Source organism: Staurois parvus, unplaced genomic scaffold (genome assembly GCF_062004578.1).
Source record: "Staurois parvus isolate SC_StPar_1 unplaced genomic scaffold, SC_StPar_1.0 ptg001349l, whole genome shotgun sequence".
NCBI classification, from domain to species: domain Eukaryota; kingdom Metazoa; phylum Chordata; class Amphibia; order Anura; family Ranidae; genus Staurois; species Staurois parvus.
In genome coordinates this window covers 4161226-4175772 of record NW_028319145.1, presented here as the reverse complement: position 1 = coordinate 4175772, position 14547 = coordinate 4161226, and the positions used below count along the sequence as shown (strand labels likewise).

Genomic DNA, 14547 nt, shown 5'->3' with positions numbered 1-14547 from the left:
GAGGTCCTTTTTACTATATAGTTTATGTATCCAAGGGCGATTTTGCTGTTAGATTGTGTTGACAGCATAAAGCTAGCCATAGACTGTTTGTTTGATTCTTGGCCGGTTCAGCAGGGACTGGCCAAGATTTGAACTGGGTATGGGCAGGCTCAGTGTACCTAAGTTGATAATCTTCGGTATAGTCAGCCTGTTGGATTTTACATGCGATTATTGCTAGCAGCTATTCTAGCCACTAACAATAATTACTGTGCTCTCTGCATGGACAGCTCCCACCGCCAGGAGCATATAATGGCTTTGCAGGAGGGATTCCCCCCCCCCCCCCCCCCATCAACACTGACAAATGAAAGTCTTATGAAATTGAATCTTACTATTGTGTTGCCTAGTGGTCTCCTTGGAGGCTTTAATGTAAGGAAGCAAAGTCCTGCCTCTCCCATGATCACTGTCTAAAGTACAGAGCAATGGGGAAATATCGGCAGAAGGAAGACCACAGGCAGTACTGGTGCCTCTGCCTGACATTTTGGTCACATTATCCAAGGTTCAGTTGCTCTTTAGATGGACTTGCTTTGCCCTACACCACCAGAATGCTGGTTCAGTTTAAGCTAAATGTTTGTGTTTCTCAACAGGTCAGATATCTGCTGACGATGAACCCCCAAGTAAACGCCAGAAAACCACCCCTACACCCATAAAGAAGCCAGAGCCTAAAATAAAACCAGAAGATGAGCCACCTCCACCGCCTGAAGAGGAGTCTGATACGCCAATGGAGACCAGTCTGATCAAAGACAGCATCCCTAATGTGGTCCCTGAACCAGTTCGGATGCCCAGTGCCTCTCCTCCACTCCCTCAGTCCCCTGTAGCTAGTCAGGCTCCCATACTTCCTGTCCCCATCCCTGTCACCACAGTCATAAGTTCTGGCAGGGACCCCAGAAGAGCAATTAATCGGCCACCAGTAGCTGTTGCCACCCCTCCAGACAGCAGTCCAAGAACCACCCGGGATCAAGAAGAAGCTTCAGCACCACCACAGCCTCCTCCTGTTGTTTCTGCTCCAAAGTCTATCCTGATGAAGCCAACCACCTCCGACATCCGCTATCTAACATCATCTTCACCAAACGTCAAGTGCGTAGTCTCAGCATTCCTGTGGAACCAACACAAAGTCTGCTGTTTACTGGGAATTGAAAAATATTGTAGAGGCTATTAACATATTCAGACACAACCAATCACATATACAGTAGTGAAGGACTTCATATGGCAGTTAGCGAATTCATGTATAGTAGTGCTAAGGAATGGCACAGAGCGCAGTTGACCATAACAGCCAATCAGGTTTCTATTTAAGTGCCTTGACATTATATTGCTGTGGGATACTGCATTCTGTTCCATATTGCTTTTTTTTTTTTTATTATTATTATTATAAATAAACTCAAATACATCCAGAAGGCAAACCTGTGCCATGCTAAGCAAACTGCTGGGTACTAGACAATCTACGGTGCCAGACCCTGGATTTTACACCATTCTCCTTTTTGCCGGCACTGCCTTAGACCTGAATTACACATGGCTGTGTGCGTGAGCACCTATGACCATCAGAAAACGTAAAAAAAAAGTCCTGTGACCTTGTAGTGCCTACTCTCTGGCAGTTGACTTGGCATTGTCATAATGTCTACATCTAAAGGAGAATGTCTGCATTTAAGCTGGCCACATGACCTATTTCTGTAAAAGAAACGCACGGTTTGGTGTCTGTGCCCCTAGCACTCATTAACACAGGCAGGAGATTACATTACGACCTGGGTGCAGCCGTGTATTTATGTTTTGTGCTGCCCTAGGCCCTCCCCTGGCCTGACACCGATCAACACCAGACCCCCCCCAGAGACAGTTTGATAGTGACCGACAACACTCCTGCCCCATCCCCACCCAAGAGAGCCACGAACACCCACCCCAACAAAGGGAAAGACGGACACATCTTCACAGCTCTCGACATCCCTGGGAATGACAATCGGGCTCTGCATACACCATCAAACAGCCCACAGCCTCTCTCAGATCCTACCTGGTCCCCATGCTGCATATGTCCCTTCTTCCAGGGGGCAGTGCTGCCCCCCCTAAAAAATGCCACCCTAGGCAAATGCCTTGTGGTAAATACACCCCTGCCTGGGTGCCAGACACATCCCTCTCACTGAATGACTGATCACTTAGATACCTGTACTTCAGGGAAACTGAGGGATAACAAGTAGTGGAGACTGACATGAGACCTTTGTCGGAGCCATGTGAGGACCGGTTTATTGGAGATCAGCCTACTCACATTACATATACATGTATACACACAATAACAAATACATCAACAAAAGGGAGGGGATATTTTCATTTCAATGCACTTATGTCACACATTATTGGAACATTCACCTGCGTGTACCTTTTTGCTGCGGTTCACATTATGGCTTGCTGTCATATGTTCCTATAACTGCATTTCATATACAGATATTAGGTTCTTGTTCCAGTTTCTCGAGTGGGTTAATTTATTCAAATTGGAGAGTGCAAAATCTGGTGCAGCTGTGCATGGTAGCCAATCGGCTTCTAATTTGAGCAATTAAGCTTTGACAAAAAAAAAAAAAAACTGGAAGCTGATTGGTTTCTATGCAGAGCAACACAAGATTTTGCACACTCCAGTTTTAGTAAATCAACCCCTACTATGTATGAAGCGAAGTGCAAATACTTTGGCTATATTGAGAGAGTATTGCTTTCCATCAATCTGAACACGCTGGTGACATGGAGAGACAATTATGGCGATTTGCAGCATAGCACAAAGCGGGGGGGGGGGGGGGCGGGAAGTAATCAAATACAATTGTACATAAGTTATGTAAGTTACAAACTATATTTATAGCTAGTAATACATGTTCACAATATTATATTTATAGCTAGTAATACATGTTCACAATATTATGTACGATAAGCCAGTTTGCTGGTGACTCTGTTTGAAATGTTCATCTTACACTCGACCACTCATTTACTGCCATATACATGCAAGCGGAAATGTCAGATATTTAAATCATCCTAAAGGAAGGACGTTACCATTCTATAGCTACTCTTTACATCTGAAGAGGAAGAAGGATGGATGTTTGCTGCCCTCCTTGTTGCTTCACATTTGAGACTTAAATTTCCCACTGGTTGTTGACTGGCATCTGCGGACAAACAAAAATTTTGAGCAAGTATGAAGGAAAGCCCCTTCTGGATACACAGGCTGATCGAGTTGCTTGACATCTGATCTAGTCATAATGTGCAATATTAGAGTACACCGTGATCGAACTCCGTGTGTCAGGACTGTGTATACGTACCAGTATAGTCAGGCTGAATAGTATAGTACAGTGGCGGACTGATAACTCATGGGGCCCCTGTGTCCTTGGCCAAACTCAAAAAAGCCTATGAAAAAGGTACCAGGGGCATCTCATGGGGCCCCCTACTGACCCCGGGCCCTCGGGCAGTGCCCGAGTTTCCCAATGGTCAGTCCGCCCCTGGTATAGTATAGTCCATCTAATGGGCTTTTTAAATCTAATACTGTTGATCTAGAAGACAGAAGGCAATTCCATGCGCTGTTGAAGCAGGTTACAGTTTATCATCACTAACGTGCTCAAGGAGTAATAATCCCATCTGTGGGGTCACAGTGGTTGCTCAGATCAGTTGCCTTCCTGACCAAGCCTGCCAGTAATAGCTGGAGATAACATTTGTTAAATAAAAACAAAGGCAGCCAATCCAAATTTTCTTTAGGCTCCGTAACAGGCTTAGGTGCAAGAAAGCACATCTAGTATGGTCCACCTTTCTGGTGGTGTTTGGCCATCCTTTGCTACTTTGGTTATGTAGGGGAAACCACCAGGAGAAGCTCTATATTGATGGAGCACGCCATGACTATTCTGGGGAGCCATAAGGCAAAACAATGCTTTGATGTTAGTGTTTTAGCTCAGGCAGCTTTTTTTGCAGCCAGGTCCAGTGTTTTTTCTTTTTTTTGGGGGGGGGGGCATGTGTAGAACACCCCCTTCAAAACCCCAGTAATCAAGGCCTTGCATTTGATGCCCATTTCCATGGCAGGATATTGTATACCTGCCCTTACTGTAGGGAAACTCCTTCACAGCTACTCGTTTCTACTACATGAAGTATAGCGGTTTAAACTTTTGGTAGAAAAAAAAAAAAACAATCATGCTTTACTCTTAAAACCCAACCTACATCTTCATTTTGGTTCTCATTTGCTTTGAAAATCTAGGCAAACATATTCAACATATCTCTAAGCCATACACATTTCTCCATGTTTTATACATTATTGCTGCAAGTACAGAAGAATACCAGAAATCCAGCAAGCTCCTTACTCCCTGTTGTCCTTTATACCACATTGCCTCTGCTGCAGGGAAATCCCAAGCAGTGTTGTCAGCCCTGCTCCGTTATCATCTGATGGACCAGAGAAGGTTTTACTATAGGTAGTGGAAGGAGTTCTCTAGTCCAGCTGGGAGCAGGACTGACAACACTGCTTGGGATTTCCCGGCTGCGGAGACAATGTTGTCAGCTCCGTACAGTATGATAGGAGCTCACTGGATTTCTTGCAGATCCTCAGGTACATTGAGAAATGTGTGGCAGAGACAGCGAATGGGGGTCTGTTTTTCATTTTACCCACATGTACATTTTATGGGCACTTCGTATAAAGCTAGTCAATTCTTGCATACAGTGGTTACTTCAATTGTGTCTGTTTATGCCTATATACTGTGAATCACATATAGATTGACTGCAACTTCTCAGTCCATTTACACTTTATTATTCTGCTTTTTACAGCATGCCTGATATCAGGTCACCTCAAGATGGAGACACCTCGCTCTTCCTCTCTCGTCTCAGCCCAATCTGGAAGGGATTTATAAACATGCAATCTGTAGCCAAGTTTGTCACTAAAGCTTTCCCAGTGTCCGGTTCTATCGAGTACTTAAACGAGGTTTGTTCTGGTGCTTTTTGTTTTTCTGTCCATGACTATACAGCATGCTTTCAGATTATTTTTTAAAAACTCAAATGAGAATGTAATTTTGATTGGTTACAAAGACAGCAGTTACTAGCGCAGAACAGGTTCATTTGTACCTAATGCAGTCATGAGCTTTGCTAAACGTCAACAAATTTGCGCAAATACCCAATTTGCAAAATACATGATCTTCACCAACTTGCCCTTTTTTTTTAACAACGTTTATGGGAAATTATTTTTATTTTGAATTTTTTAATTGCTTACCTCTTCGAAACTGCTTTGAGGTAGCAAATATGGCTTGAGGCCTGCTCAAATCTGATTGGTCATCGTCTTCCTGCCCTGACCCTTGGATATTGAAGCAGTGCACCAGCCATGTGACCACAGAATAAAAGAGTCTTTTTTTTTTTTTTTTTTTTTTTTTTTTTTTTTTTTTTTTTTTTTTTTTTATTAGACTTTTAGCCATTTAGTCTCCTACATGATTTCAATAGGCAGGATTATGGATACATTAAGAGAATATTTGTTTCTACATGGAAGGTCATCTCTTCTTGAGCAGTGACATTGGGCTAGTCCATTTATCTGTTTGTATTGCTTGTTTTCTGCTAGTATAGTGTTTTAATACTGAACTGTCATCTTGATCAGGACTTGCCAGACACCATCCACATTGGAGGAAGAATCTCTCCAAAGACTGTTTGGGATTATGTGGGCAAACTCAAATCATCTTTGTCAAAGGTAGGTAAAGTCTGGAACCCAATACCCCATTCACAACAATTTTATTTTTTTGGAAACTTAAAGCAAAACTTTACCCGTAACAACTAGATAAAAGAAAAACTCATGTTCTTTAACAAGGAACAAACATTTCACATTAATAATTATGCTACCAGCATTAGTGTGCTGTATTGTGCCTCCAGCATTGTACCTGTTCTTGCTAAAGGATGGCATTTTGCTGGAGCCCACAGTCCTGAGCAGCAGTAAATCCTTAAGCTGTCAGCAGATCAGCCTCTACAAATTTGGCAGAGTGCTGACAAATAGAGAGCATCTGACCATGTACAGTGCCGAATGAGACAGCGTTTTACTGGATTTTGGAAGGTATAGCTGTCCTGCAAAAGGAGGCATCCTGAAGTGATCTAACTGGACTTAATTTTCTGACCTTTCTGAAGTTCCACTTACATGACTTAGCTGTATATAGAGGCATTTCCAAATTTATGTTTGACATGTCTGTTTTGATTTTTCCATCTACAGGAGCTGTCGTTAATCCGCTTCCACCCAGCCACAGAAGAGGAGGAAGTGGCCTACATCTCCCTCTACTCTTATTTCAGTAGCCGTGGACGTTTCGGGGTAGTGGCCAATAACAACAGGCACATAAAGGATCTCTATCTCATCCCTCTGAGTGCCAAGGACCCAATTCCATCTAAACTGTTGCCCTTTGAGGGACCAGGTAAGGAGCTTGTTCATTAGAATTCGTTTCCCCAAACTGTAAATATTTTGACAGCAAAGGGTAAGTATTTCCTGCATCTTGGCAGAATCGAATCCTGCATGCATAATTAACATTTGAGGGTTTTTTTTGCTTTAATTTTCTGTGATTTAAAAAAAATAAACAATTTCTACAAACAATTTGTCTGTTTTGAGTATCGGTATTTTGCTGACATACTTTCATGTTGCTTGCCTGTGGTACGTGGAAGGTCCAGTGGGTGTCCTTGTAATGAACACATCCGATGCCTGAAGACTTCGAGAATCGGTCCTTCGAAAGAAAAATTCTCAGAATGTAATTTGCTCTTCATCTGGACTTCAGCTTTCTGCATCCACATACAGCCTTTCTAGACATGAGGGGACCCAAGCCACTGAAGTGAAAGCTGTCATGTAGTAATAAAAATTACCACACAAAGATAGACGTTATTGGTTGCACAAGATGGTAGAGAAGCTCATTTTGGCCTCCCAAGTGTCTGAAATAAAAAAATGGTTTGGTTTCCCAAACTGAGTTGCTGTGGGCATGCTGGCACAAGCTCATGTTATCTCAATACATGTTGAGGTAAACCTACTCCTTTTACCTACATTCTGAACAGGAGACAGCCCACAACCTGGAAACCAGAATCAGGTTCACACACCAGCACAAAATGTGGTCAGCATCATACAAAGCAGAATCGCACTACAGAACCGAGACCCTAGCCTTTCATACTACAAGTAAAACTGAACTCAAATATAAAAGAACACCTAAGTATAGTTACACATAATTACTGCTAAGTGAATTTTAAACACTGCTAGCACAACTGTCTGAAACATCTTTATAGTATGTGCTCACATATCCAGCTGAGAGTGGGAGATCATTCACGAAGAGTGAACCAGGCTCTTTTACCATGCATGATGCTGCCCATCTAGTATGACCCCAGGAGCAGCAGATGGAGGTGCGTAGCTAAACTACAGGAATCGGAGACACCTCAACACCGTAATGTTTAATTAGCTGGGAATCAGCATATGACTTGCAAAAGGATGTGATGTAATCCACATGCTTGCTTTTGATAAAGTTGTTTCAACACGAAACAAACTCCAAGGAAAATGAAGTTACAACTTCCAGCCATGGTAGTTTAGAGTGTTGAGGCAATATATCCTGACAGCTAGGAAACCAGCATTTTCAGAACTGCAACAATGGCAGCCTATTTCTCTGGCTTCTTTTGAAGACTTACAGAAAGCAGCATAACCTGGTTATCACTCTGTTCCATGAAGAAACAAGTACACAATACTTAACAGGCTGAACAGTCAACCTATAACCTTCCTATAGGCATAATGCCCTCACCAAATATTCAGTCAGTTCCTATCCCCCTCTTTGTAGTACCTCATTGACCAGCTTAGTAAACCAAATTTCCTCATTTTTTATGACGGCTGTCTTTTCTCTAAAGATTGCCCATATAATGATGCAAGATTCTGTACTACTGTTCTCTTTACAGTAGAGTGAGGAATCCAAACACAACATACTCAAATTGGGTATGAGCTTCACTGAACATACCTTCCACATGACCTCAGCACTCCCAGCATGTGATATATAATTTCTACATTACAGATAAATTCTACTTTAGTACACATTTCTGCACAGGGGGTGATAATGGGATGCAAAAAGATTTCTGGAAGCCTGGTTTCCACAGGTAAAAACACAGAACTGTAGTTGAGTTTTTTTTTTTTAAGTCAGCCTTGGGTTCCAATGTTCTATGATCTCTACTTTCACTATGCTCATTGATGAAGTCATAACATACCCAAACTGCTATCTGCTTTTGATAATCCTATGTTTGCAGGTACTTGTACATCAATATTAACATTGTCACGATTGGCCCCGTCAGCATTCACACAGGACCTGACTTACCGCTGCCTTTAGCAACTAGATTTTGCTTCACTGTTTTGCACAACAACCCTGCAGTGGGTTTACATCTTCTAGGCTGCAGAAACAATGAAATGCAATTAATCTGGTTGTTCCAACTCTGTTTCCTTTGCAGTTTTAAAGGAAACCTATTGTGATGGAAATATGGGTGCTGCCGTGTCAGACCTTTCCTTGAAAATGCTAGTCATCTGGCTGTATTTACCTTCACTATGTAGGGGTCACTCTCCTTGAAGAAGCATGCAGCTAACAAAATCAGGGCGATGCCAAAAAGATGAAAACATTGGGGTTGATTTACTAAAGGTAAACGGGCTGTTAACTATGCATGGGAATTTTCCCCAAAGCTTGGTGAATGTGGTGAAATTTCACTTTGCAGAGAACGCATGCAAGGAAAATGGGGAAAAAAAAACGCATTATGCTTGTTGTGATTGGATGATGGAAATCAGCAGAACTTTACCTCAATCAAAAAGCTCTAGGGAAAATTCCATTAGAAAAAAAAACAGCCTATTTGCCTTTAACAATGATTGCCATTGCATCAGCATGACAGCCAGGTAGCTAACATTTACAAGGTAAGCAATGTCAGCCACTACGGCTCTCAATACTTGTCCCTGTTTTGTTTAGTGTACTATATACTTCATTACAAATGTATTAATGTGGTCGACTTGGTCTGTAGGGGTGGAATGATAACGCAATCTCATTGCCAGTTTAACAATGCATTACAAATTTCTGTAATTTTTGTCTTTTGCTGTTCTAGGACTTGAGTCCACACGTCCAAACTTGATTCTGGGTCTAGTAATCTGTCAGAGAAATAAACGCCCTGGTCCTATTGAGCCAGAAAAGATTGAAGAGAAACGTCTGAAGGCTCAAAGCCAGGAGGAGTTGGACATCTTGACTTTTACCAAACCAACAACCATCACTGTTCCGCCAGAGAAGAAGAAATATCAACCACTGTCTACTGACATAATGAGAAGTACCACACCCCCTGGATCACCTCCACCAATCTCTGAGCCAACTCCAAAGGTTGTTCCTCCCATTGTCACACTGCCACCCATCAGGATAGAGAGTGTTGTCCCCACAACCAACATATCAAAGGGTTCTTCTCCGCCTGTTGAACATCCTGCATTATCCGGAAAAGCCACTCCATTGGAGCACATTTTGAAGACTCTCTTTGGGAAAGCACCTGAAACTAAGAATGAAAATACGAGTACTCCTGCTGCTGTTACTTCTACCAATACCACTTCAGTAGAGCCTGTAACTGAGAGAGGCTTTGTAGATCCCATTGTCCAGCAATTTGGACAGATGTCTAAGGATAAAGCTTTTGAGGAGGAAGATGATAGACCCTACGACCCAGAAGAAGAGTATACTCCAGAAAAAGCTTTTGTTCCTACAATGGTTTTTGACAGTAATGATACACCATATGAACCTGAACAGCCTTGTGAAAATTTATATGATGACGAGGCCTATGATCCAGAAGATGAAACCATACTGGAAGAAGCCAAAGTCCCAGTTGAAGATTTACCCAACAAGACAGCTGCTCAAAATAAACTCAAATCTTTAGAAGAATCTGCAGAATTTCTAGCAGAGGCTTCTGGTTCGCCATCTCTTCTAGAACAGCAAAAAATGCTAGAGGAGTTAAACAAACAAATAGAAGAGCAAAAGCGACAACTTGAAGAACAGGAGGAAGCTCTTAGGCAACAAAGGGCAGCAGTAGGCGTCTCCATGGCTCATTTCTCTGTATCTGATGCTTTGATGTCACCTCCTCCAAAACCTTCCATATCGAGCGCCGATCTGTTTTCAAACGAACCCAGCACCCTAAAAGCTGGAACTGATAATGATATTCATGTAATCCCAAGACGTGATCCTAGGCAAGCAAAAGACCCACGACAAGCAGTAGCAAAAAGAATACTGCCAGACACAGAAGATGTTCCTATTACACAGTCACAAGTCGAGACACCACTTGTTCCCGTTGAATCCATGAGAGCCACTCCTGTTACAACATCATCATCATCTATTAGTATCCAGAATGAGACCATACCTCCTGTTAATAACCCGACAATAAAGGAAAGTGTCTTTGAAAAGGCTGAACCTGTAGGCACCACTAAACCCACACGTAAAGTCCTGCTGCCAACCCCTGTGTCAATTCCACCACTACTTAGGCCATTGCCACTTGCTGGTAGTGACCTGTTTTTAACGCCACAAGAACCAGCTTGGAAACCTGAACCCAGTGCGCAAGCTCACTTTCCTAATCAGGCTGTCTCTTCCTTAGACAATAGGACAGATGGTTTTGAACCTAAAACTGAAATAATGTTTCCACATAATGAAGAGCAAATTCACAGTCAAACAGGTCCTTTTGTAAACCGTATCAATCCAGTTAATCCAGAAGACAATAATAGACCTGAGCCACAATTTTCAATGAACCCCATAGTCGGTCCACCTAAAACACAGCATGAAATTCTACCTGTTTATAGTGAACAAAGACCGCCTCTTATACCTAATCATCCAGGTTTACGGGCTTCCCCTATCTATCCTGAAGATAACCTTACATCTAACTTAGATAGTTATAGGGATATGCCACTTGAACAAAAAATGGAGCACACAGGACCCGCACCTTTGCCTGGACAATTTGGACCCCAGATTCATCATCCATTTGCAGACAGAGGCCCTCTCCCTTCTCATTTTGCTAAACCAGGACAGTCACCCCCTAGATTTGATAGACAAAATAGTCCACAAATGGAATTCCAAGAACCTCATTTTGGTAGGCCAAATGATGTTCCTCCTAGATTTCAGGATCCTCCTAGGTTTGATGGTCCATTGCAGTTTGATAGTCGTCCTCATTTGGAAGGTCCCCTACAACATGACAATTTGCCTAGGTTTGAAGGGCCAAGAGGACCCATGCCAGCTCCATTTCCAGGTAGTCGAGGACAATTTAATTTTGAACTTCAGAACAGACCACAACCCTTGCAGTTTAAACCTTCCAGAGGTGTTCCAAACCATCCTTTTAGTGGACCTATAGGACCAGTATCTAGCAACTTTGGTGGTCCTAGAGGCCCATATCCAGATGAATTTGAAGATTTACGAGGCCCAGCCCCTGTGCCTTATACTGCGCCAAGGGTTCCAGCCCCTCTTCAGTTTGACAACTCAAATCGAAACTTGCCACCCAGTCAAAATCAAAGAGGCCCTACTGCTCTCACATTTAGTGGACAACAAGGAACTGTACCTTCCAGGTCTTCTGAACAACCTCAGCCCATGAAACCTCAGCCACGGCCTTTGCTTGAACTCCCAACTATTCCTCCTCCACATAGAAGTGAATCTTGGGACAAACTTAGACCTCCAGATTTGATTCAGAACTATGCAGACCATAGGCAAGAGCCAGAAACACTCTGGGACTCTAACAGTTTCAGGCAAAATAAGGACCACAGAGGCTTCGAAGGTAGACCTCGAAACTTAGAAGGACGTAGTGATCCAGAATCATCTGATCTTGTACCAAATCAAGGATTGGAGGACAGACGAAGAGAAAGAGAGCATGATGTACAGTGGGACAGAGATCGGGGAAGAAATTGGAATAGAGACAGAAATAGAGACTTGGATAGACAAAGGGGAAACGGACGGGATGGAGACAAAGAGACTGAAAAGAGGGAATGGGACAGAAACCGAGATAGAGACAGAGACCGAAACAGGGAACGAGATAATTATAGAGCCCGGGAGAGAGAGAGAGACCGCGATAGGGAGCGAGACCGTGATAGGGAACGGGATCGAGATAAAGAAGGGGACAGAGATAACAAAGAGCGAGAGAGAGACCGAGAAAGGGAGAGAGACAGAGATCGGGAAAGAGATAGGGACAGAGACCGGCTGAGAGACCGTGACAGAGATTTCTATAGACGTAGAGACAGGTCCAGAAGCAGGGAGAGGGATCGAGATAGAGGCCGAGAAAGATCTCGAAGCAGAGACCGAGATAGAGACAGGGACAGAGATCGCGATAGAGGTAGGGACAGAGATAGGGATCGGGGAAAAGACCGCACGGCACGTAGCAGAAGCAGAGATAACAAAGACTCTAAATCAGATCGATCAAGAGATGTTCTCAAGAGCACGTCACAAGAGCCCACACCTTCCAGTCACATGTGATGGACTTGTCAAAATGAAATTGAGTACATGGACTTGTAGTAATATAAAATAGTGTACATATATGTAAATATCAAATTTTTTATTTTATATGTTTAATCCTGTAAAGGACAAGGTGTTTCCTCTGTGTTTAGAATGTGCTGAAGACTGGCTAACAAAACAAAAAAAGTCTGTTGTGCAACATGTGCATTTTTACGTACTCCATCACTAAAGAGGACAGAAGTACTTTTTTTTTTTTTTTTTTATATTGACCTGTTTTCCAAAACCATCACTATGTTATTTTTATAAGTATGCAGTAGCTTGAATAAGTGCTGCCATGCACTGAAAATCTCACTGTACATGTTCTTTGTTAGTTGATGAAGTATTTTGTTGATGGCATCTTCAAAGAAAGCATCAGCGCATTTCTCTTTCATACTCAATGGAGCGCTCTGTATACGGTGATTTGAGGGGGGGGGGGACACACAAATGTTCTTGTTTAAGTCCTGATATATAATCAAAGATGAATTCTGTCAAGAAGTCTGCCGTGTGGGAGTCAACACCACTTCTAGCTTCTTAGACTACCATTAACGTGGACATCATGATCTCCAAATTGACCCACTTGGGAAGCTAAACTTGCAACCCTTTGATGGTAGTCAAGGGGTGCGACTTGTTTATCTGGAGTTCGGTCCTTCACTTCTACAAAGAGGTCATCAGAGATCAGGAACCTGTTCCATCACAGAACTCTCCTTTAATGTGAACAAGGCAGATTTATAAACTTCATTTTGCAGCCCTGCTTAAAAAAAAAAAAAGACGGTTACATTTTACACCAGTGGGAGTTGCTGCTAAGTTGAATCTGCTGGCTGCGATCAAACTATGGCCCTCCTTTTAGGCGAGGTTCACATCTATGCAGGTTGATGCATTTTATTGGCGCGGTTTGATAGTGTTTTTTTTTTTTTGGCTAATAGGAAAGTATAACTGTTCTGTTCATGTGATGTGTCTTTGATGTGTTTTTACACTCTCTGGCACACAAGTAGCATCAGAAAAGTGCAGGAACCTTTTTTGTCCAAAGTCACGTTAGGATTAGGGGCTACCCTTAACCCTAATATTTAACCCTGGCCCTTAACCACAACCTCTTTGGACACACAAAGGTTCCTGCACGACTTTATACTCTGGTACTTGAGTAGCATGTGAGAAGTGCAGGAACCTTTTTGTCCAAAGTCACATGTTGGGGTTAAAGGTTAGGATTAGGGGCTACCCCTCACCCTAATATTTAACCCTAGCCCTTAACCACAACCCTAACATGTGACGCTGGACATGCAAAGGTTCCTGCACTACTTTGATGCTACTTGAGTGCCAGAGAGTGTAAAGTCGCACTGTACAAACAAAACTGTCATACTTTCCTATTGGCAAAAAAAATGCAACACTTTTGTTTTTGGAGCGGGTTCATGGAAGTCTATTACACGTATAATGAAAACTGCTGCAAGAAAAGTACCTGACCCTTTCCAAAAAAACGTACTGGCTCAAAACACACCGATATGAAATAGATGCATAGGAAACCATGTTAAATGGACCGTAGTGCGTTTCTGCAAACTGGAAAGTGCAGTGAAATCTGTGTACATGTGAACCTAGGGTAATGATGTCTTCATAAACAAGGCCCCCTGCGTTGATACAGCAAACTTTATTCAGGGTGCAACAATTGTACAGTCTGGCATTTTTTTTAGAAGCATTTCAACAATATGTGTTCACAAAATTCGGTTACTGTAAAATAGCTTTTTATATGAAAAAGACCTTTATTGTACATTAACTGTAAAATATATATATTTTTCTTTCTAAGTAGAATAAAAATCTACTATCTGGTCAGTTTGATTCCTTGTTTGTTTTTTTTTACCATTTTTGAAATATATTTTTATACCGTAAGAGAGACTTATTTTCTGACGCTGAGGGAATCGGTAGACAGATGTGAAGTTTATTTAAAAGTTGGTCATTTTAATAACACGTTCACATTTTTGGAAACTTGCTGTTCTATGGTTTTAGGATTGTGTTCCATGACAATGTAGAGTGGCCATCAGCTTCCAAAACAATTACAACAGACAGGGCCGGGTTTATTGTTTACCCC

General features: G+C 42.3%; 1 protein-coding gene and 1 long non-coding RNA gene across 4 annotated transcripts in view; both read left to right on the top strand.

Moving 5' to 3' along the window:
- Nucleotides 1-14291, top strand: part of DIDO1 (death inducer-obliterator 1) — an 80281-nt gene extending 65990 nt beyond the window's left edge. For all 3 annotated transcript variants that reach the window (XM_089661554.1, XM_089661552.1, XM_089661553.1), the window contains 5 exons: nucleotides 624-1113; nucleotides 4798-4951; nucleotides 5612-5701; nucleotides 6212-6407; nucleotides 9088-14291. In XM_089661554.1, the coding sequence (XP_089517680.1) occupies nucleotides 624-1113; nucleotides 4798-4951; nucleotides 5612-5701; nucleotides 6212-6407; nucleotides 9088-12455 (4298 nt within the window). In that variant the 3' untranslated portion in view covers nucleotides 12456-14291. The remainder of the gene's footprint in view (nucleotides 1-623; nucleotides 1114-4797; nucleotides 4952-5611; nucleotides 5702-6211; nucleotides 6408-9087) is intronic.
- On the top strand, nucleotides 2824-3731 carry LOC149436744 (uncharacterized). Its single transcript, XR_016308280.1, has 2 exons — nucleotides 2824-3313; nucleotides 3344-3731. It is a non-coding gene; the product is annotated as an uncharacterized LOC149436744 (long non-coding RNA).
- Nucleotides 14292-14547: the final 256 nt, after the last annotated feature.